The sequence below is a fragment of the Thunnus albacares genome, chromosome 3 (assembly GCF_914725855.1).
Source record: "Thunnus albacares chromosome 3, fThuAlb1.1, whole genome shotgun sequence".
NCBI lineage: Eukaryota > Metazoa > Chordata > Actinopteri > Scombriformes > Scombridae > Thunnus > Thunnus albacares.
The window spans coordinates 29,779,257-29,803,326 of record NC_058108.1 but is presented as its reverse complement, the minus strand read 5'-3'; the positions used below and the strand labels follow the sequence as shown (position 1 = coordinate 29,803,326).

At 38.6% G+C, this 24,070-nt stretch overlaps 2 protein-coding genes across 3 annotated transcripts; one reads left to right on the top strand and one right to left on the bottom strand.

Moving 5' to 3' along the window:
• Window positions 1-19: 19 nt before the first annotated feature.
• LOC122976265 (vascular cell adhesion protein 1-like) lies at window positions 20-14,516 on the top strand. The gene is made up of 9 exons (XM_044344671.1): window positions 20-90; window positions 676-797; window positions 4,942-5,168; window positions 8,499-8,599; window positions 9,346-9,421; window positions 10,554-10,692; window positions 10,781-11,110; window positions 13,945-14,166; window positions 14,381-14,516. The coding sequence occupies exons 1-9, from the start codon at window positions 20-22 to the stop codon at window positions 14,455-14,457; spliced, it is 1,365 nt and encodes a 454-aa protein (XP_044200606.1). The 3' UTR covers window positions 14,458-14,516.
• Window positions 14,517-15,514: 998 nt separating this feature from the next.
• LOC122979840 (ubinuclein-1-like) lies at window positions 15,515-23,866 on the bottom strand. Of its 2 annotated transcripts, XR_006402939.1 has the most exons (15): window positions 23,567-23,866; window positions 22,371-22,478; window positions 22,154-22,252; window positions 21,603-21,743; window positions 21,258-21,349; window positions 20,542-21,124; window positions 20,352-20,422; window positions 19,803-19,932; window positions 19,555-19,679; window positions 18,525-18,647; window positions 18,228-18,371; window positions 18,094-18,144; window positions 17,341-17,973; window positions 15,921-15,981; window positions 15,515-15,752 (listed from the first exon to the last, which is right to left on the bottom strand). XR_006402939.1 is itself a non-coding variant. In XM_044347607.1 (14 exons), exons 1-13 carry the CDS (start codon window positions 23,792-23,794, stop codon window positions 17,367-17,369), a joined length of 2,502 nt encoding a protein of 833 aa, XP_044203542.1. In that variant the 5' UTR covers window positions 23,795-23,866; the 3' UTR covers window positions 15,515-15,981; window positions 17,341-17,366. The 2 variants fall into 2 exon arrangements, 1 of the variants encoding a protein (XP_044203542.1); XM_044347607.1 differs by having other exon boundaries at window positions 15,515-15,981.
• Window positions 23,867-24,070: the final 204 nt, after the last annotated feature.

Below are 24,070 nucleotides of genomic sequence, written 5' to 3'. Positions count from 1 at the left end.
GTGACTGGACCCACTCGGGATGATAGCCATATTTATGGTCATCTCACCACAGGAGCAGCAGATCCCAGTTTGGAGCTTTGTTGCTCTACGGTATGACTGACTCCATCATTGCAGGTAGAGAAAATATTTTGATGCGACTGTAAAGTCGCAAAGGGGGGAATGTGGTGGAAAACTGCCTTTCCATGAATAGGCCAGTAAATGTGCAAAGATAAGATTTACGCCAATAAGAGATAGTTCCCAAAGGAATACGGAAGGGGAGGATCAGTAATGTCACATTTTAATTTTCTGTGTGTGATGAACGAAGGCCACTAGGTCATGTGTATCGGTAGAAATGCGAAGATGCCAAGTACAATTGATACATGTTAGAGAAGTGTGAGACACCATTGTTTTCTGAGATGAGTCATGTCTGGATTATTACCAAAGTGTTAAGATCAAGCAAGGTGGGGTTTAGCAAATAAGCTCCACATTAGGAGGGGTTGTGAGAGGTATATAATTTAATGTTTTATGATTTTTCATTAGGTTCTTTATCCCGGGATCAAGGCCTCGGTTTGTTTTGTATTGCTCTTAATGCAGAGTAAACCTATTCACATTGAACTCTACCAGCTTCCAGTGTATTTCTTTGAGTCTTTCTCTAATAGGTTTTGAGTTTAATACTAAGTTGTGGGTGACCTGAAGATTTATTGGCCCATCTGAAGATTTTCCACAACATATAGTGAGCCGTGCCAGGAGAGTGTCGGAGGCTGCTGAGGACCGGACAGGGCATCTGTTGACCAAAACCAACGGGCCCAGTAAGAGAGGTAAGCAGAATAGTAGTATACCTACACTAGGATGCCACAGGGTTGCTGTGAGAGTCCATTTTCCATATTTAACAGAATTTGCTCCAAGATTTGCAGCACATAATCATTGAAAGCACACTGATACAATGTGTGTTTGCTAATCTGTAGTTCATCAAGAGAACAGTGTGAAAAAGACTCAATAGCAGTGCTAAAAGGACTAGCAGAAGGAGGTCACAAAGTAAGTAACGACAAATTATAGCTTTTGTTGTCAAGATGTAGAATATCTTATCAGAAGACTAATTGGTGAAGATAGATATATTGCTCCCTGACAAATTGAAGTAATAATTAAAGCACCCAAACCACAAACAGTGACCCAAATGCTTTCCTTTTTGGGCATTGCAGGGTATAGCAGACAGTAGATCTGTGACTATGTATTGAAAACATATGGGAGAAGACAGAAAAGCACAAAGCATGTTTATTTTTTTATATTTGAAGTTTGTTATGGTTTGCTATCACCCACAGTTAAATACAACGATCATTCATAGTCCAAAATAATAACAATACATCAACAACAAACTATATGAAAATTATGGACTACCTTTAATTGAAGGTGCCAAAGGTGACCTTGTGTTTTGCTGTGCTCTCTACAAAAGTTTTCATCAAAGACTTGATGTCAAACCTGTTCATAATGTTATGATGGGCATGCAGCAACTGTTAAATAATAAGGGTGTCAGTCTTTTTTGCATCATGGTGCTCCTTAACCACGTTAAGTGTGGAGAATGACCTCTCGGAGGAGGCAACAGACGCAGGCAGGCACAGACAAAGTTCCATAGATCTCAACAGTCACATTCACAGCCATTTATTCACCATAGCTTTCTATCATTTTACTCACAGTTATCATCAGTAGCTCTTCAGACAGCCCTTGGCCACCAGTTTACAGCCCGAGAGCAGTTGAACCAACATCTCTGATCACTGAACTGGAGGAAGAGGAGACATGAATTAGGATTAGTTTATCAACAGGACATTTTAAGAGCTGTGATTAATTAAGTTCTGGTGGTTATTGAGCCTTAATCTATTTCATCTCTTACCACCATAAACCTTTTTGAACCAATAGCTAGAGCTTATACAATTCATATTAACCTTTATACCTGAACACATTACTGTGGAGTCTTTTCACAGCTAAAATATTAAATTTCCATACTTATACAGCATTTATGGGTATTAATCTGTACTAACTAGTATATTGTCATGTTCTCACTTTTCCATTATCTTCTATTTTGCCAAGATATAACTCCATAAGACCAAACACATCACAAAATGAACTGAACCCCATACCAGCGTTTAACAATAGTCATGGCTTAAGATCCTTTTTCTTGAAATTCACTAGAAATTTGGAATAAAATCCCAGATCACATTAGAAATACTCCCTCCTTTTAACTATTTCAATACAATACTCAGTCTCTTATTCCCCATTTGCATTTTGAGTAACCTGTCTGTATTAATTAAAATGTTTTAATTTTTCTTGCAATATTCTGCCGATTGTTGTGTACGTAGAATTAACGTAAAGGCAGGAGTATCACTAAAAGTCATTTTAGACATTTTTCTGTAGAGGGTCCTGTCTGATCTTTACAATTCACCCAAACATAGAACCTTCATTAACCTTATTACACCCTGATTTAGCTTCTCTTCACGTTTCTAACATGTTTTCTAAGGTTTCTGATAGACATACTCCATTCAGAACTTAGTGGCCATATAATCGCCACCTGCATTGCACATATATTTAATCTACCAATCATCACTTGTGAGATTCCTCTGCTTAGATTATTCCACTTCATAAAGGATGTTCCACTGACAACATGAGCAATTATCGTCCAATTTAATCTCACCCCACAATGTAATCTCTGGTTAGAGCTATGCACTTATCTAACGCCTTAAAACTGTACCCTCCAGCTACAGCAGTCAGGATTTAGGCAAGGACATGGTACAATCTCAGCCACTATACTTACACACTGCGCTGCACTATTTGTTGACTTCTTCAAGGCTTTTGATACTGTTAACCACTGCATTTTACTAAACAAGATACGCTGTCTTAGTTTGGATGATTATGCTTAGAAGTGGTTTCATGCATATTTGTCTGACAGAACCCAGATGATCTGTACTGATAATCTAAAAAAACCCTCTTTTTTAATAACCATGGGGTGTACCACAAGGTTCTGTGCTTGGCCCATTATTATTTACAGTGTAAATATATTATTACTCCAAGACATACTTTTAAAATAAATTTTTATTCAGATGATGCAATCTTGTATGCACATGGCTCTTCTTCAAGTCAAGCCACATTTAGATTTCAGTCTGCTTTAAACATTCTTCAGACATCATCACAGAACTGCAGAGTTGTGCTGGATGCTGATAAATGGAATATAAATGAATTACAAAGGACATTAAAAATTGAAAGTCTCACCCCACTGGATGAATTTAAACATTTTTTCTTTTAAATTTTTAATATTGGACCATTTAATAGATATTGGTGATCATTTCTGATGCTGTTTGTATGTCTTTGTATGTGACTGGCTGTGTTTTGTTGTGTGTCATATCTCTCTTATTATTTCCTCTGATGTACTCAGGTCTCTCTTCCAAAAGAGATCTTGTTCTCAGTGAGACTACCTGATTAAATAAGGGTTATAATGTTAACAAACATAACCATGCAAACTGAAACATTGAGTGTAATCATTTTTGACCACTAGGGGGCAGTGCAACATGCTATAAACACTGACATCACCCTACAAAGATGGTACAGCAAGCACATAGGCAGTCCATGGGCAAACATGTCAACTAACAGTTGCCTACACAACCAGCAGATAGGGAGCAAAATTAACATGAATTTGAAGTTATGTTTGTGTCCACCTGTCCAATGTTCACTCTCCTCTTAGCTCTGTTTTTGGTCTACAGAGCTAAATATCACTATATTCACCAGCAAGTCACTAACTTTGTGTTTGCTTGGCAGGTAGTTTACAGGAGGTTTATTCAATTTTTTTCACTGACCACAGCTGCTTGATGCATCTGAAAATGACACTAATGAGAGATGAGAGACACTGAAATGCTCTGTAGAGCAGAGAGGAACCGATAGTTCAGTGGGTTTGTCACTATGAGAGAGAATATTGATTATAGCAGCTTTAATAATTCCCTTTGAAAACCAAGAACTCTATTTTGGGATCAAAAGGGGCATAAGAGGAATACAAGAATATAAACGCTCGACCTGAACAGTTTCAACAGGCAACAAAGCATTTGCCATTCATTGCAAATTTGAAATGGCTGTAGACTCTTGGTTTTGTTAGATGTTGTTTTGCCCTGAAATGTAGAGGAATTTGAAATGTAGAGGAACACATGAAAGAGCATCTAATCCTTCAGTTTATCTTAAAACTCACTAAATCACAACATATGGAGCTATAGTACATGGCTTTAACTGGACACCAATGACACATGAATGTTTTGTAGCAGTATAGTAGAAGTGAGTAACACTGAGAAACATAGACATTTCCACAAATGCTGTCATTATATACATCGTGTGTGTGACTCCTCCCATCACAATTTCCTACCCATTCCCCAAAACTAGGTGTATCAATCCCTGCTGTTTTGTTTTTGTGTGAAATAGGCTAATAGATAGTTTTAGTTCTAAAATGAAATGTGTGTGTGTGTGTGTGTGTGTGTGTGTGTGTGTGTGAGTGAGTCTGTTAAAGGCTACATTTGGGGACAAATTTCAGACTTAGGACCAGTTAATTAGGGACAGCTTGTCCAATTGGGCCAACAAAAGCCATGTCCCCAACAAGGAAAAAGCTTATTCAGTGGTTAAGGTTAGTGTAAGGGTAAGGTAAGGGTAAGGATTAGGGTTGGGCAAGTAGTGGTTATGGTTAGGATGAGGGCAAGTCTCCAGGAAATTAATGTAAGTCTATGTAATGTCCCCAAAAGTGACCATGACCTGATATGTATGTGTGTGTGGGTGTGTGTGTGTGGCACACATACACACCCTCAGTTGTTCTTGCCCTCTGTGCTGCCGCACTACCCTGCATTATTCTTGACCCTCCCTTCCTTCCTCTTTTGATATGCAAACAGAGAACGCCCATGGTGGGTTTCAGAGGCCAAAGCAAAGGAATCGCCTGATCATCAGCTTCAGACACATATAAGCAGAACTCACACACCCATAAAAACCTGAAGTATCCAGTGTTTTCTCAGAAGTCTCAGACCGTGTCACTGCCAGCATCAGACAGCCAGCGACTGGTGTTTGAGAGAGACGTCATATATCAGCAGCCAGTATTTGGAGCCAGGGAAACTGATGAAGGATGTGTACTTCTGGATGGCCAATCACGCTTCTGCTGTTTTGCCTGTTTGACTCAGGTGAGTGACATGACAGCTAGATGAGTGCTCTGGGCAGATACGCTGAGACTCAACACTAACAAACAAATCTGCTTGATGTGGAAACAGTTTCCTAGAAATAACATTCATATACTACTTAAGAGGCAGGCTTGGATCATGTAGACTGGTTATCTAAAGTAGTAAAATGGTATAAGTTTGTGGTCACACTTTTGTCCATCACAGTAAAATGATTATTTTTTTTATTTTATAGTCCTTTGTCACAGGTTATGTGTGTCAATAAGTTGTGAGCAGGTCATCCAAAGACTGATTTTTACTTCTTGCATGTTTCAATTAAGAAATAAAACTAACTCACTTTAGGAACCATGAATGTTCTCAAAAGTAAATACAGCACATAAAGGCATTTAATTAATATGTGTGTGTCGTAACTGATAAATAATAAAATGGCTGAATCAGAAAAAAAATGGGGCTCATGAAAGTTCGATTGAGATTCGTGTGACATCATCATGACATTTAACTTTGATTTTTAACAGATTTGTTGTGGTTTGTGTCACCTGCTGTATTAAGCTGTACAGACATAACCTGGCAGTTTGTCTTACATTATATTTACATTTATTCAATTATCCAAAGCAATGAGGCTTTAATAAACATATAAGTGACTAGAAGATTACTTATTTGAAATATTTTTTTTAATTCAATTTATTTTAGAGAGAAAGAGCTAGAGAAGGATTGATAGATAGAGAAAGAGTGTATTAGGTCTTAAAGGATATGGCTGGTGATTTTCTATGTTTTTCCTCTTGTCAACAAATCTCATGTGCAGAGCCGAACCAACAATGAATTGATCCTACTTATAAGTATTGTGTGTGCATCCAAAGTCTGATATATCTTATTCCTCTGTGCTGTAGACCTCCGTTATTGTCCAAAAACTATTTAAAACATGTTAGTGAGCCACAATGCTGCACTGAGTGACACGTTCCTTCACCACGAAGATTATGGTCACGTTAGTTTGTTTAGAAACGGCTCCAAAGACTAATAACAGTGATCATGCTTTCAGTTTCTGGAGAGTAGTTCTTTGTGCTACATTGCAAATTTCTCAGAGAACCTCAGTACAAAGTCAAGAAGTTGTGATATGTAGCACAACAAGCTAGTGAAGCTCTGTAAACGGAACCGCTTTCTCGCACATGTGCAGGGGCGTCTGCCTTACATGGAACTACTCTCCGGAGTCTGAAAACATGATTGCTGTTATTAGTCTTCGGAGCCAAATTAACGTGACCGTAATCTTTGTAGCGAAGGAATAATTTGGACACACACATAATACTTATCAATTCATTGTTGGGAATTGTAGACAATTAGAAAAATGTAAAAAATCGCCAGCCTTTTCCTTTAATGAACTGTGATTTTGCAGAGAAGAATGTGGGAAACATAATAATACATTCTGCCATTCAGCTGATATGCCGAGACAACACACACAGACACATGTAGACACACACACACTAACGAGCTACTGAGAGTGAGATCATCTGATAGGCAGGAGAACAACCTCAGGATTCAGTGGAACAATAGTCATAGAAAAGAGGAGCGAGTTCTTTTGACTTGGGCAGGGTGTCCTTCCTTCCTCAGAGGAACACACTGGGTGTATTCAGTGCGCTATGAAACAATGGTTCACAATAGATCAGCTAAAAACAGTATTATTTCACAAGATAGCAAAATCCAATTGACCCCTGCCTGTATTATGTAAGGACAGAGAAAATGACTCATTAGTTCATACAGCACCAAGATAAACAAATAAAGAGATAAATCATTGTATTTGAGTCACTGAATGTTTTTTTCTTTCCAAATACAAAACCAAAAGCACAATAACAAAATTATACCCACATATAACTAGTAAAGCTAGAAACTAAGTACCTTGAGAATAAAGCAAATACCTTGTTTTGTTCATTTTTAACTAAATTAAAACATAAATGTACAGATTAAATTATTATTTTATAATTCTCTTTTTTGTGCTTCTTTTTAATAGCATTGTCTCATATGACGCTGGTTTAAACCTGAAGTGCAGGTCTTTTACATAAAAATAAACGTCCGTTACATTCAAGCCCTTGCCAAACGAGTTCACACAATCACAGCCACGTAAATCTCTCTGTATATCACAGTATAAAGAGTTTTTAATCTGGTATTGGGTTTGACATTCCCGCGCTGGCCAGTTGAATTCATACTACACATGCTTTATGGGCAGAGTATGTGCACTAGAGACTTCCACCAGTTGGGCAGCTAACTTCCAGTTAGCCCTCTTCTAACTTGAAGGAGCATAACATAATTTAATTGTGCGGCTCTTCTAGACTTTCCATACGTTATCGGACCGACCTGATCAAACGCTGATAATGAAATGAATCATTTCGTGGGGGTTGTGTGATGCTCAAAACAATTGATCCACCGATTTACAGCCAAAACAATAGCGACGGAGTAAGCTACAGTGGAGCCTATGACATAAGCATGTGTTGACTGTGTTTTTGTAATTACTCTCACTGCCAGAAGGGGGAGACAAAAGTCCTGCACTGCAGCTTTAATGAATAAATCTAACCAGTTTTAAAATTATGCTGCATTTGGACTCCTGTAAAATCACTGACATCAGACCCATACATAGCATATTAATTAATATAATAGAATTGAATCGAAACAATTTAAGATTACAAATACTTTAATATGTACTAGCATACGTTTACCTTTGTGGATTTAGTTCAGCTCTTTTGATTTCCAATAGGGAATATAAAAGAGTTTCAGTTTAAAAAACAAAATGTATGGCTTTTTTATTTTATCATCATATGTGAACTTTTAATCTAAATTAGTTTGTCAGCTTTTTTAATATTAGCATTGCTTGCAATCCTGGAAGGCACAGACAAAAAAAAAAAACAGCTTCACAATTTACAATGTGTGTATGTAATTATTTAAAATGTACATAATCAAATCAATTTCTGAAGAATGTTTTTGGTCAAAGGGTTTCAGTGTTTATATTTAAAAGATGAAATAGAAGAAAATGTTTTGTTAGAAAATGTGTATTCTTTGAGAAAAATAACGTTTAGTGTCCGTTCTGATCATTACTGTAGTGAAACTCATCTAATGCACAATGATTTCCAGGGACCCTTAAGACCTATTCAGATATATTTGTTTATATGTTTACGTATACAGCATACGTGACTCATTGTGTCTTTTTTCCTCTCCTGCTCCTTGACCACACCTATGACCTCAGCTACCTCATCCTCTGTTTCCATGTACACACCCGCTCCACCTCTTCCATCGCAAATTTTACCTCCCTCTCCCTTTCCAGCAATTATATCATCTCTAAAGTCTCCTTCTCAGAGTACACCACCCGCCTTCCCTCCCGTCAGCAGCAACTCTCCAGAGACAACAGAAAAGAGCAGCTGCTCTCTGACGATATCACCCTCCACCCGTGTGGTCAGGTATGGCAGGAATACTGTAGTTGGAAGGACGTGCTTATTCTTATTATTCCCTCCAAAAAAATGTGATCACTTCAACCGAAGAGTGATGTTAAATTATCCAGTAATTCAAAAGACAAAAGATTAAAGGAATGTCTCAGAAAATAATTTGGTGAAACTGGAATATATTTTTTGTGCTTTCTTGTTCTGTCAGTCACCTCATGACGCCTTAGATTTGTCTTGTGATCCACTATGGGGGTCTTGACCTCAGGTTGGGAATCACCGCTCCAATGTTGAGCAGTGGGGAAAGGATATCTGAAGTTGCTCAGACATGTTACTTTGAGAACACTGGACTCATTGGCCCATGTTGAGAAGCTACTAGAATATACTTCAGGTTGACCGTTTTCCAGCCCCATTTTACCACCTCTCTTCTACTCTGAGAGCTATCTGTGCCTGTTTAGCAGCATATACCAGCTTAAACTAGTGACAAAAAAGAAAGGGAGCCATTAGATGTAGAAAAGTAAGAAAAAATTGTATTTGTTCAATTTGTGCACAAATACACTAAAAGGCAAGACAAACAAACAAACAGAAAAAGGCTACTCTGGTTGAAACCCATCTGATACTCATCCTTCAGTGCTTTTCTCACTTGTCTGCATTGAATGACTTCCATCCTTTTTTCTTTGTGTTACCACCAACCCATTTGGGAAGCTTGTTTTTCTGCTGTGTCTGTGTAAATGACAACTAACTGAGTGTAAACTCTCCTTTCACAGATTTGGAGATCCGGTCACAGCTAACTGCTCTGTATCAGGAAAAGATTTTAGTTTTCTGTCATGGCAAGTACCACTGGTAAGTATTAGTGCTCTTCGATATAAGACTTCACACTGGTGGTTTTGAATGAAATGTCACTTTTAGGTGAATTGCTAACTTTGGTGATCCGCTGCCATCATCAGGTCAAACTTTTAATTTGTACTTTACTTACCTACATAACATAATACTTTGCATTAGGACCTAATACCTGCAAAACTAATGACATTCCCATAAGCCTCAGCTGCACTTTGTGTTTAGTGCTACTAGCAAATGTTAGCATGCTAACACACTAAACTAAGATGGAAAACATGATAAACATCAATTTGTCATTGTGAGCATTAGCATGTTGACATTAGCACCCCTGTGCCTGAGGACAGCCTCACAGAGCCGCTAGCATGGCTAGTGTGTTTCAGGAACGTACTAATTCAATCCCACTTTAACTTTTCAAGCCAAAGTTATCTGTGGTCAGGTACTGTACTACATTATATTGAGGAGTTTATAATGTTCTCCCATATTTACATATATGAGGGAGATTTAAAAAATAGCTGTAGTGGTGTTTGCAGTGTTGTTTGGGGGTGTGATGTTGTGAAGCCAGAAACAAAAAGAGAAAGCAAACCAAAAGGGTAGTTGGTGGTGATGATGGTGAGAGAAGGAGAGAATAAGAAATCAGCTTAAAATAGCCTGGGACCAATCAGCCCAGGTATGAGGCATTATGCTGCAGTCATTCCCCTGACATCACTTTTTAACACATGGGGTACCCCTTTAGTGTGTGACAACGCGTTGGTTAAGCTCTGGTTAGGTTTAGGCACAAAAACCACTCGGTTAGGGAAAGATCATGGTTTGCACCAAGCTTCGATATGTGAAGAGTTGGGAATGAGAGCGGGCTGAAATAGCATTCACGTCAACCTCCAAGTTGTAATTACTGACTGGGAGACATCGTGGCGGCGACACTTCAGCTTCAGAAATTACCAAAATTAAGCAACATCTCTTTAAAAGTGTCAACAAAAACTTGACATTGTAAACTTAGACACAGATTTGTTGCAGGACTGTTTTGTATTGGATTGCATTATATTGTATAGGTATACATAAACTAGTACCACCCATATACTATCAATTTATTGCAGTCACCAGTTAAATAGCATTTTGAAATTGTGACCTTTTGCAACTCCAGGAACCACCTTCTCCCACTGTGGAGACATTTCTGGTTTGGAGTGTGAACAGCACTACTGACTGGAACATCGAGCCTATGTGCTGTGCAATGTCTAATATGGGACCGGGGTGCCACCTTAATCTCTCTGTGATAGTCTACAGTGAGTTGAAAACTTTTTTTGTTTTGCTGACATGTTAGAAAATGCATCAATCTATTTCTTTATGGTTTATTTGTTGTCCTGTCCACAGAGCCTCCGGACAGTGTGTCCATCAGTATTGCAAATCATACTGGGCCAATGATTGAGGGTCATCAGTACACTCTGGAGTGTATAGTTCTGGATGTTGCTCCTGTTGGAAATGCCAATGTGACCTTCTACAGAGGACAGACAGAACTGCGCAGACTACAGTCCAACAACCCAGAGAAAAAACCAGTGACTGAGATCTTCACTCTGGACATTATCCCCAGTAAAGACGATGATGGAGTCCAGTATTGGTGTGAAGCTAAGCTAGACCTGGGAGCTGAAGGACCACAGCCTCCTCCAGTGGTGACGTCACAAAACATCACTGCAGAGGTCCACTGTGAGTGAAACAATAACATGCTCTTACATTTATTATGTTTAAATGGGACATATTATGCACATTTACAGGTCTATTTTTAATCTGGGGCTCCACTGGAATATATTTGTATGATATAGGGGAGAACGGGGTGACATGAGCCACTTTTTACATTTGATGATTTTACTGCAAAATGAAAGTGTATTTGTTTCAAATAATAGTTAATATATATACCTCAGGTTGTTGTGTACTCATGGAAATTAAAACAAGTTATCTAATTATTATGGTTTTAGAACAATGACCCATCAAAAAAGTTAGTCCTATGGCACAACTTACCCGAAGGTAGGGGTAAAATGAGCATGGGGATGGGGTAAATTGAGCGCTCAATGAGTAAGTAGTGTTACCATTAAATACTGATATAAAAATTACACAAAATCAAACAAATTTTTAACTTTATTAATGCCATCAATTGAACAAAGGCAAAAACTCATACTTTCCAGTAAAATCATATGTTTGTGTCTTGTTGTTCAACATGTCACCTAAACACTTTCAGTAAAGATTAAACTGTGAGATTTGTGTGTTTGCCACAGAAATAATATGTGTGTAAATGTGCTTTTGTGTATACAGACAGGTGACAAATTAAAGGAAAAAACTGGTCCAGGTCTGAATGCTTGACCCCTACAGTGAGGGGATCTGGTGGCTCTGTTATGCTGTAGTGGGCATTTTGCTGGCATGGTTTGGGTCCACTTGTACCCCCAGAGGGAAGGATCACTGCTAATCAATGCAAAGTTGTCCTGAGTGATCACCTTTATCCTATGATCAAACATTTCTACCTTGATGGGAGTTGTTTCTTCCAGGATGACTGTAGTGGAAATTTAAGATGAATTCACAGAGAGCAAGTTGTCTCTCAGAGTTTTATTGCAATATCCAGAATACGTATTTGCAAGTCCAGATCTCCCAGTTTGCTAGGCTGAAGAGATATTGAATGAAGCTCAGGGTTAGTACTTGCATATACAGCCACATGCATCACAATCATCCCATATTCATCACCCTAACAGTTATTTTTAATTAATTCACCGTATCTCAAGGGAGTTTCTTTCGGGCTCTGCTTAGAATTAAGAGTTCAAGGCCAAATCCTTATCTGCCTTTCCTCCCTGGACATTCCCCCTAAAGTTACAGTGACCGAGTCCCATACCTCATCTTTGATAGTACCTGTTAGGAACATTTTTATACGGGAAGCAGATCATAAAGTCTGTGTATATGTTTCCATTTCAATGACAATGCCTGTATTCACAGGGCACGAGGGGTCACTGAATGGTTTGATGAGTATGAAAATGATGTGAATCATATTCTATGGCCTTCACAGTCACCAGATCTCAACCTATTTGAACACCTATGGGAGATTTTGAACCAATGTGTTGGACAGTGTTCTCCACCGCCACCATCAAAACACCAAATGAGGGAATATCTTTTGGATTAATGGTGTTCTTCCCTCCAGTAGAGTTCAGAGACTTGTAGAATCAATGCCAAGGTGTATTGATGTTGTTCTGGTGGCCCAACACCTTACTAAGACACTTTATGTCTTATATCTTTTCCTTTAATTTGCCCGTCTGTATGTACAGCATGTTTGTGTGTGGCTTAAACTTAACATCAATCAACAATTAGGTATTTATTCATCAACATTGTAGCACTTGTAACAGTGATCAAACATTAACATGAACAGGGTCTCTAGTCTCTAGAATATCAGAAAATATTTTTGGGGGTAAATTGAGCCTTTGACTCAACTTGCCCCAATGTCACTGGCACGTTTTACCCCACAACCTCCATTTTGACAAAACTGTTTCACACAGTGGTTCAGATCCACAGTTATGCTCAGTTTAGGACCTTGTTTTGTAGCTTACACTGACTTAAATTAACATGTAATAATGTCCAAAACTTATCTTTTTTTAATTAAGATACAAGACTGATGATTTTAGTAACATGATGAATTCACTTGGCATGACAAAAATCTTTTTTTTTGCTCTGTTTTGCTGACCTCTCTCTCCATGTGCTTGAGTCCAAGATGGATTGAGTAACGTGAATTATACTTTCTTAATTTGTGATCACATCATTACTTTTGTTTATGGTTACCAAGATAAAGGGGGTGGCTCTGTTTACCCAGTTCTCCCCTACAGTTAAAAACTCCTTATTTAAGCCATACTGAGCCTTTATGCAGCCCCTCAGCTCAGCCTCTGTCTGAAGGAGGCTGGTTTAGCTCCTGTCTGTTTAACGCCCCCACTCCTGAGGAGCCCACTATGTTCTGATTGGCCAGCTCTTGGAAGCTGCCCCTCAACAGACTTCCAGTGGTTCTGCAGCAAACTATAGTAGTAGGATTTAAGCACTTTTTCTTCTTCTTTACTCAAAATGTCAACTTCTTAAACACATCTGTACACGTTCGAGCCAGAATCCGATCTGAAATATGTGAGTGGACAATGCAAACAACACACGGAGAAACCTTAGCAACAACCTTAGCAACAACGGCTATGGTACAAACAGTTGTTTATGGGCATCATTGGCAAGGTAGGAAAAAATGTTGCCAATAAGGTGTTCAGAGCAGGTTGAAGCCCTGGCTTTTGACTTTCAGGGAGCATTTCCACATACGTTAACCTCAAGTTTCGGAACTTTGACCATTAAGCATAGATAACCAACATCATAACAGTATATAAATAACAGAAAATCACAAAAAGCATAATATGTCCCCTTTAAAGGCTAACATTTTTACTTAAGAATTATTATTTTTCAGTCTCTCTCTCTCCTGGACGTATTAAAACATACCAACCTTTCTTCTTCATTAACTGTCTCTTTTTCCTCTCTCTCAGTTGTTCCACAGCTCCTTTGTCTTCCAAAATTGCAGGTGCAAGAGGGGGAGAGCCTCAGCTGTGAGGTGAGCGGAAACCCTAAGCCATCAGTCACTTGGTTCAAAGATGGGCAGGTAGTGTCCCTGCCCACTCATTCAAGCAGACAGCATGCTGGGAATTACACCGTCATGATAGAAGGACAGAAAAACATTACATTGGAGGTGGAGGTCCTCACTGGCAGTGGTAGGTTTATATCTGTATTATTATAAAATGAATGTTGTTGGATTTCCACAATGAATTTCATTTTTCATATTGATAATTTTTGATTACAAATGTCTAAACTTGTCATCTTTTAGTGAATCTTCCTTTCCAAGCTTGAGAGAAATGTTGCTGTTTTTTTTATCTGATGTTTCAAGATCCAGTATTGATGAAATTCATTTGTCTCCTCTTTTTCTAGGAACTGCAAACTGCTTTAATAGGCATTTCCTGTTGGCTGTCCTGCTTATTCAGATATTAACTTGCTGTAAAACCTGAAAAATGATTTGTGATTCTTCTCTCGTTGCTGTTTGGATGAACTGTTCCACCTCCTGTGAGGAATGTTTGTCAGGGAAGACTTTTTGCTTTGTGTCTCTCTTCTTGTGTCTAAATGGATCATTTATGCATTATTGTCATTTTGTACATCCTCACTCAACAAAACAATGCAATCTCCACAGAATTATTATTATTAAGCCTTTATTTAACCAGATGACTCCCATTGAGATTACAATATCTCTTTTTTTGAGGGAAGATGAAAAGGCAGATAAAGTACATAAAGTTCCATTTTCGAGAGCTTTTGCCCAGGTACATTTTCTTATATACACTATGTTGAAATTGTGTCTCCATATAATCTGCTCAAAAGGTAAAAAATCACCAGACTGAAAGCTGCTCTAGAAAGAATTTTACCTGCTGGTCATGTACAATCCAGTAATCCGCATTCCTCATCCTTTTTTTTTTTTTTAAGAATATCTATGAACTGTTTGAACCTTTTGCCCAACAATCGAGGTTAGTTTTCTTTTCTGTGTGAATGTGTTCAACTTTCTGTAATGTCTGCAGAGTGTGCCGTCTACACTTTTAACAATGCAAAGCACTACAAGTCTTGTTCCACTTAGGTTACGTGCTGTCTCCTGTACATAAAATGTCAAACTATCATGTGTCCAAAAGAAATACTTTCTTGCTTAAGACTTTAAACTGCCTTGAAATGTTTTGTACATTTACAGATATGTTCAATATAAACCTCAATCATGTCAAAGTGGCAAATAATTTGATTTGATTTGATTTGATTTGAAACCAGTAACTGGTAACAAAGGATGTGACTGAAACCCCCAAATATGCTGGCCAGAGGACACATCCTTGCATTAGCATGTAGCACTTTACTAACAGACTAAAAGGTTTTCAATACTAATTCATGTGTGTGTGTAACCAACTCCTTAAACTTTTGTTTGACTTTGACTGCACATCACTTTCAATAAATGTATAATACATCAATACTAAAACTTAATGTTCAAATTTGCTAGTGTTGTCCGTTACAGTAAGACAAGTACGCAAAAACAAATTGTTATGCAACATATAATCTTTATTATTTATCAGTTTAAAGTAAATCATTCAAATTTCAAACAAAGCCTTTCAAATACAGAGTCAGAGTTAAAGGGTCATTATCACAGGTGAGTCTTTGAGTACATGTTTCTCATAGGGTTTGGTCAGAAACGGATGAGAGTGATTTGAGGACGTCAACTTCCAGTTCACATCTCTCTTTCACTTTTCCACTGGTAAAAGTGTTACTTCTCCTTTGTCTGAGCTCCCAACATAGGATTAAAGATGACAGACAGACAGAGCACATTTCAACACATTTTCAGCTAAAGACCAACGCTGATGACTGTAGACAAAACATCTGAATAATAATTCATCAACTTTAGCCAGGCAGCTCTTTACCACTGTTGATTTTTTGATAATGTAACTACCACAAGTGTTGGTTAGAATCTTGTCATCTGTCCAGTCCACCTCCAAGGAAACTGCTACAGTCTAGAAAGAGAAGATAAATGTTTTGTTTTGTTTTTCAAATCCCCCACAAGATTACTTTTTTCCTGTTAGTTTGACAAGAGTATTGTCATGGTCACAAGTTGTCATTACCCAGCAAACATTGGTCAGACGGTGATGTGTTCCTGGCCAAAAGTGGTCCTGGTTGGACGGGAAAAAATGCAACATCCACATAGAAACATTAATGTGCATGTATTCGTGTCAGGTAACATCCCGGATGTCGGCACAACTTTCATTTATGAACCATATGGGACGTCTTGAAGGGACGTTCTAATAACAGTCACTCAACATCTCAATGTTTGCTGGGTAGTGATTGATTGGCTTTCAAGTGTCAAGAAGCTGAGTCTTATTCAATATGAAGTAGAGAAGGATTTCTGAGACAACTTCACCCACCTTCAAGGTACATGGAGAAGAAAAAAAAAAGTCTGAAGAGGTTAAAACTCCACCAATACGTTTAAAATTGTGTTCTTTATATTGCAAGTGTTGCTGGAGTCTTATCCGATATGTGCCTGTCAGAGGGCAGATGCAGATGTAGAGATAGGACTGCACAAGAATGGCGTGCTGCTGAGAGCAAGGAACCTTTTTGTTGAGACTGATTTACACTGAATGAAGCTTTTTTTGGTTCAGTTTCTGTCTGCATCTATTTGTTAATCTAATTGAACTGAAACAAATACTGAGCTCAGTGCACAGTTGGTGACACAAAAGGACCGGAAAGCGAGTCAAGCTTTCTGGGGTTCAGGTTCGGCCTGGATCCTTTTCTTGTTGGCGGCAACCGAAAGGATTCTGTATATGTTGTGACCTGTTAGTAGCCAGTACAGCCATAAGGCTCAGTAGTAATTAAATATCCTGACAAATCATTTTACCAGTGCTACCTGTGCCATGACCTCATCCTGGCTGTATTATTCAATATCTTACAGCTGTGTTATTAGAATTGAACATATCAGAATCTACAATTAATCTTTCAGCACTTGACAACTTCAGCTTTTCATTTATCTGACTATATTCTTATTTTGAGGGCTGAAATAAAAAACATGCACTTACAGTAATGTTCAAATCCTCCAATTAAGTAACTAAACAAAATGAGTGAAAAAACATATTTTAAGATTGTAAGTTGTAAAAACAGAAAAAAATAGCATTCACTGCTGCATATTGCGCTATTCATACATGCTTTGGTTGTTGTGTTTTGTTATTTTAATAAGTAGTGATTGTAACTTAGTTATTTGGTTGTGTTTTCTTTCAAAAACAATGTTTTCTGTTAAGATCATCCTAAGTTTTACTAAAAAAAAAAAAATAAAAATAAATAAATAAATAAAAAAAAGAACCAACAGATAAACAGAGACTTACTGCGTGCAAATCTGCGTTGGGAGTTGTCATAGTATGATAACGTCATCGTCATCAGAGATGTGCACCTGGCTAGCATCCCCATGTCTGGTGAAATCCGGCAGCAGCCGAGGCAAAACAACATGACACACTCCGCTCACTGGGAAGCCGACCGGGCTGGACTGGGGAGGTGGAGGAGGAAAAGGAGGACTTTTGGTGTCCACACTGAAGCTCCACTGCTGAACTGAACGTTTGTATTTTGCAACCGCTGCTGCCAGGAGCTCCTGGGAGACTGAGAGAGGTTGCTCTCGAGCCAGTGCTTGATCAGCAAGGACATCCAGAAGTGAATGAACCGGAGCAGAAGAAGTGACATTGACCAGAGGTTTGTTTGTCTCCACAGGTGTAGAAGCACCAGCATCCAATACCACACCTCCTCCTGTTTTACTTTTCACGTTTTTCAAGGAAGCAATTTCCTTCTTCACAGCACCAAGTGACTTTGAACTGGAGATGTTTGAACCTTCGATAAAGACGTCGTCTGTTTCTTGGGGGAGTTCTCCTTTCAGTGGTGGAGTTCCCTGAAAAATGCTGCAGCTATCTGATGTGGTTGGAGCCCCAATGATAGATGACTGCTTCTTCTCAGTCCTGGCCTTCTTTACTCTGAACGCACATTAGACAAAGTTACAATGACAGTCGTTGATAATCTGTCAAAACAACTGCGGGGTGAATTTGTATTCGGACATCTTCACAAAATTTGATCTCAACTCATGATGTACTCACGGTAATGCAGTGAAGAGGCTTAACATTTTCTTGCTTTCCCTCATCAGCACCCTGAAAAAAAACATATAGGGTATATGCACTCAGATGAAGTACTTTTAAAGAAGTATGAAATCAGGTTTTTGTGTTGCGCATACCTAGACTGCATCCACCCTTTTGGCCAAAGCGGTTTCACCTCATTGTCTAGCAGCATCTTCAGATACTCCTCCATCTCCTGGCTCCCTTTCCTTTCCCTTTTATATTTATCCATTTTTGCCCTTAACACTTGGCCCAAGCACTCCCTGCGTGACAAAAAAAATACCAAAATTTACACAATGAAAGAATGAAAATTGGCTGATAAAGCAACTTAACTCCAAGTTCCACAGAGGCTTTTTCTCAAAGATCAGTTAAGTATGAAACTGTTTAATAATCTATAGATATTTTATATATCCGACCTGATCTCCTCGTTCCATTTGAACAACTTCTTAGGACCTCCTCTCTTTCCACCTTTCTCCTCCACGTTGTCCTCTGGGCCATCATTCACCTTCTGTGTGCCATATGTCCCCTCCTCTGTTTCCCTGACATGAAACACAAGTTAACAATGGAAAAGAGAAAAAGTGTTTCCAATCAGGCCAAATTTGTTCTGTTTATTCAATAACAGATGATCCACAAACATCTTCAGCTATTACCCATCCAAAAATCTTGGTGTGTTCAAGGCATATGAGTAATACTTTTAATAACATTGATTCCACGTACAGGTGCTGGTTGCACAAAAAAAAAAAAAAAAAAAAAAGCGAAATTTTCCATCCAGTGAATTCCTGAGATGCCAAAACAAATCTGAATGTATTGAGAACGAGAAGCGACCATATCCTAATCCTCAAGGTAGTTATAGATTTTAAAAAGATATCACTTTACCTTAAAATCTTTACCTAATTCTTTTTGTTCGAGTTTACGCCTGTCTGTGAAATGTGCTCTATAAATAGGGTTGATTTGACTTCCATTACTACATCAACAGAGCTTCCTGTAATGTAGTTTTCATATAGTCACTGCCTTCATTGCACCAAGTTTCTTAGATCTCATTTTCAGTTGTTTCCGATCGCTTTATCATCATGTGTTTATCACTCAGTCAGTCCAACATTTAGAACCAAAAGCAAACTTACAGAAAACTGCAACAAAAACTTTTGACCAAAGAGGAAAAACATATTTTCTCTTACACACACACACACACACACACACACACAGTTGTGTTTCCATCACTTCAGAGGACATTACGCTGACTTACATTCATTTCCTGGAGACCTAGCCTAACCTTAACCACCACATGCCTAACCCTAAACCTTAACCTAACCTTAAAATAACCCTAAACTAACCTTTACTTTAAACCAAGTCCTCAGCCCAAAATTAATGATTTACATTAAGAGGACTTGCTTTTTGTCCCCGTAAGGGAGGAGAGTCCCCCCCCCCCACACACACACACAAACTTACTTTGGAGTCTTGACTTGTTCATATGCTTTACAGTTTTCATAGAAACTCGTAATCTGCTCGGGCATAGCTCTGCCAATGGCCTCCTTAAGTTTCTGCATGGGATCCTCCACATTAGGGGGATCCTCCTGGTCAGTGTCAGTTAAAATAAAAAAAATAAAAAAATCACTTGTATGCAAATGCAATTGCACATTTCATTTTACTATAAAAATGTCCAACATCAACAAACCTCAAACAATTAAAATACTCACCGCATGTGTGAGCAACAGTTTCTTTACACGTTTGAGGAGCGTCTCTCTGCTGCAGGGTAGGAAAGAAGACAGGTGTGTGTACACCTTGGAGCGCAACTGGCCACCCTGCTCCCGACACTGAAACTCAATTCTGAATCAGGACAAAGTCAATAAGCTGAATTATGCCCTAAAATTAATAAATGCACTTTCTTCCAGAGAGTCAGATAATAAGATCAATTCCACTCTCATGACTGTTTGGTAAATATGAAACTAGAACCAGGAGACAGTTAGCTTAGCTTAGCATAAAGACTGGAAACAGAGGGAAACTGCTAGCCTGGCTCTTATCCCTCTAGTTTCATACATACAAAAACTGAGGTGTAAAAACAACAACTTATGGTATTAAAAGCAGTTATGTGACTATTTCTCAGCCATGCACAGCACCCCTCTTTTTTTATTATTTTTTTTTTAATACATGAAAAGTAAAAAGGCTTAGAGTGTGCTGCTGGCTTAGGACAATAGCTGCCAAACTAAAAGGTGTATTCGCTATGTCTGTGTTGTTGGATAACTCACTCTAGCAGGATTGAGTTGATTTCTGGAGTGAAGAATTTGAGTTTCGACTCTCCCTCAGAGGTTTTGGCAGCCTGAAAGTTAAACGTATGTCATCTGTGCATCCATCCTGCACTAGTCCATTTAATTCAAAATTGTCAACACATGCACATAGAGACATCTCCACTTCAGCAAATAACATAATTGACCTTACCAGCATGAGTTTTCTAATGCGGTCTTCCAGTTGTGGTTGAAGTCCCTCTGGCAGGGGGGCACACTGATGAGGCGAAGTAGAACTGGCTTCCGATACGAGCTGGATTTGTTCTGGAGGAGGTTTCAGCTGGGAATTAGTCTTTCTATATGGAGGCTGAGCATCAGAGGAAACACTGGACTGAGTCTGATAATCAGTTTTGGGCTGGTGAAGCTGCGTCTCTGTGGCTGGAAACGATTTCAGCGACGAAGTCTCTTCAGTGACATCTAATAAAGAGTCCAAATCAATGTCGAAATCCACTGTGCTGGCCGCTTGGATGAGTGCGTGGTCATTGGTAGAGCCAATTAAACTCAGGAGAGGGTCGGTCAATCCTGAGCCCCCACCGCCGCCTGCATCTGCCGGAAACAGAGGGATTTTGGGTGCACCCATGATTGTAGCCGCCTTCTGATTTGCTTTTTCCATCTTCTGTCGCTCCCGCTCCTTTTCTTTTTGAAACTTTTTCAGCATGCTGGTGACGCTCAATGTACCAACAGCCTTTTTCTTCTTTTTCTTCTTCTTATCACTCAGTACAATTTCAGATAAAGTGCTGCAATATAAAAAAAAAAAAAAGAAAAACATGTCACGAGAGAATTTTTTTTTAGTCTTAAAATGTCACAAGAGATTCTAGCATCAGTGTCAAACTGGCTCTAAACAAGAGGTAAAACTCCAGTCAGTCTCACCTTGACTTAGCATCCACGTCGTTTTTCGTCTCCCCATCTTCTCTGCACGGTTTCTTCTTTTCTTTATCCTGTACTCCATTAAGTTTGCGTTTCTGAAAAAAAAAAAAAAAAAAAAAAAAAAAAATTTAAAAAAAAATTTAAGGGTGTTACATCTTATCAGTTATGGTCAAATCACACTACAAGTTTTTTTAGGGATAGGATACAAGGTGCATAAACAGTTTGGCCATTCAAATGTGCAAGTTTCAGTTATGAAACAGCAAGGAAAAATGTGTTACTAAACTCAGATCTCAACACACACATCTGAGAAAATATTTCGAGATGCTTCATATAATGTATAGCACTTACTTTTGAGGGCTGAAGTGTTTTCTCTTCTGTTGTGAAGTCCTCAGTCTCAGTGTCTGAAGCCTGGCGGAACTGCAGCACGCCCGAATTCACGTAGAATCCACCGAACTTCGTGGTGATGGAGGCCGGCACAAACTCGTCATACTACAGAGACCAGCCAGAGGTGGTAATAATTGTAATTTAATTCAAATAGATTTTATTAATTAGAGAAAGAAGATTAAAATAAAGCCACAGAACGGGTCTAGGCACATTCTAGCTCCAATTTGTGCCTCTCGTGTCTTAGCATTACATTACAGTCACACTGGTAACCATCTGTTTCTCAGAAAGATTTAAAAAAAACCAAAACAGTCATTTGAAGAGGACATTTCCAGGTCTACATTTTTATTCTGGGGCTCTACTGGAATATCGTTGCACTATTTAATCCTTCGTCCTTTATGCAGCCCCTTAGTTCAGCCAGAGCGTTCTTAGTGTTAAAGGAAAATGTGAATTCATAAAAGTTTGTCTTAAATATTGTACAAGGGAAATCAAAACATGTAACGTAACGCTGGACTCACAGCCTCAGAGTTGTCGATGAAAGAATCCTCATCATCATAACCATATCCGATATCGATCAAGTCCTGAATGCGGTCCTTCTTTTTCTTAGGTTTGTCACCCTGCAATGAGGATATAAACAATTTATTGTATTATGACATTGATTTGATGGAAGAATTTTTCTCTAAGTGTACAAGAACTAAAAATATAGTTAATTCAGGTTTGCAGAGAGTTACTTGCATATTTCTCCTCCAACTTCCTTGCCAGAGCAGCCATCTCTTCATTCTCTTGCTTTTCTTCCATTTCAAATCTGCTCAGTGGGACATCATCTTTTACCACGTGGCTGATCTACAAAGTCCAAAATCTCATATCGATTATACACAAAAATAACAGTTCTGTGTCCTATAATCACAAATTTATCTTGGTACTACTTTTTTTGAAAGATGCTTATGAATTTCATGGATCAGTTATCAAAGGACTGACAAAGACGACGAACTGTATACACCCATCAGTGATTCAGGATCCCACATCGTCCTGGTTCGCTTGTTTTTCAGAGGACACTGAAGCATTCGGAGGAAACGGACACTGAAACCTGACATATTTAGTCTTGTTTGCATCACATCTAAATAAAATAATGGATGACACAGAGGGCTCTTACTTAACCGCCCTGTTAACATTGAACTTTCTGATTGTACTTGTACTTCACGTAAGGTCATTCTGGCCTCATGATATCTTCACTGACAAATTCAATGTACTGTTATCATGAGGAAATTCCTTTCATCACATCAGTGACGTGATATAGAAACCCTTCATGTATCAACTTGTAATATGTAGAATAACATTATTAATTGCAAAAAGATTTCCTATATTCTCATGCTTAAAAATTCTTCACGTCTTCCTTGTGGCCATGTGGAGGGGGAAAAAGGTACTTTTACTCCCTTTTTCTACACACGTTTACTCCCATAAAAATTGCTTAAGATAAATAAAAACATACCCAAACAGCAACATTACAGGGACATGAACAAACTAGTAAACAACAGGGTAGCAACTGCATTAGGGGAAGATACGGACATATTTTTTTAAATTTTAATCAGTAAGCTGGTTGATAAACTCAAATACTGTAATGACAAATGACTTTTAACGCTTGTGCCTTATAACATTGCTAATTTAATGTTACATATGGTGAAAAAAGGAGAAAAGTTCATCTTAAATAATATTTTAATGGTTTGGGAAGCTGTTTGATTTTTAAAAAATGATAAAAGTTCCGCCATGAGCCCTTTAAACACATTTTTTATACTACGAAGTTGCAAGTAAAAACGTGGATATTTGTTTGTTTTTAAACTCTCTGGCTGCAGGAGTACGATTTTAAACTTGAGACCATCTTTGAGCATCAGAGAAAACCTGTTTTCTCAACAGAATTCAGACTAAACTCCCACCTTGTTGTCAACGAGTTGACTGTAGCTGAACTCTGGAAAGTCCCGATCATCAGGCTCAAATAACTTGAGGACGAGCCGGACTGTGTCGGTGTCAGCTGGTCCATCTGAACCGTTTTCTTTTCCCTGCATGACGCATGATGGAGACTTTTGGGCCGAACCTGGTTTGTCAGAGGATGAAGGTACATCACAGGTCAAAGTGGTGAATTGAACTCTGCGAGATTCAACCATTACAACCGATAAAACGAGACGACTCCGCGGTTTGGTTTGGACAAGACGTGAAGGGTTTAATTAAGTGGAAATAAGTGCAGGTGTGCGCGCGTCCTGTTGCACGTGCTCAGCTGCCTCAGCCAATCCCCTTCTTTTACATTGTTGAAGACTTGTTGAACTATACTTTTTAAAAGCTGTGTTTTTCCTACATCTTAATTGTTCTTATTCATATCAACAAGACGTATTTAAATAAGTTTCAGGCTATTTGAGGTCTGTACTTGCTTACCTGCCTCCCAC

What these genes read in the sequence shown, in the direction of transcription:
- LOC122976265 (XM_044344671.1), top strand. Translation starts at nt 20, where the DNA reads ATGATAGCCATATTTATGGTCATCTCACCACAGGAGCAGCAGATCCCA. An exon ending in TCTCTCTGTGATAGTCTACA is followed by an intron (nt 10,693 to 10,780) that starts GTGAGTTGAAAA and finishes TCCTGTCCACAG; the next exon opens with AGCCTCCGGACAGTGTGTCC. An exon ending in GGAGGTCCTCACTGGCAGTG is followed by an intron (nt 14,167 to 14,380) that starts GTAGGTTTATAT and finishes CTCTTTTTCTAG; the next exon opens with GAACTGCAAACTGCTTTAAT.
- LOC122979840 (XM_044347607.1), bottom strand. Translation starts at nt 23,794, where the DNA reads ATGGTTGAATCTCGCAGAGTTCAATTCACCACTTTGACCTGTGATGTA. An exon ending in TCATCGACAACTCTGAGGCT is followed by an intron (nt 21,744 to 22,153) that starts GTGAGTCCAGCG and finishes TGGTCTCTGTAG; the next exon opens with TATGACGAGTTTGTGCCGGC. An exon ending in ATCAACTCAATCCTGCTAGA is followed by an intron (nt 19,933 to 20,351) that starts GTGAGTTATCCA and finishes GTCCTGATTCAG; the next exon opens with AATTGAGTTTCAGTGTCGGG.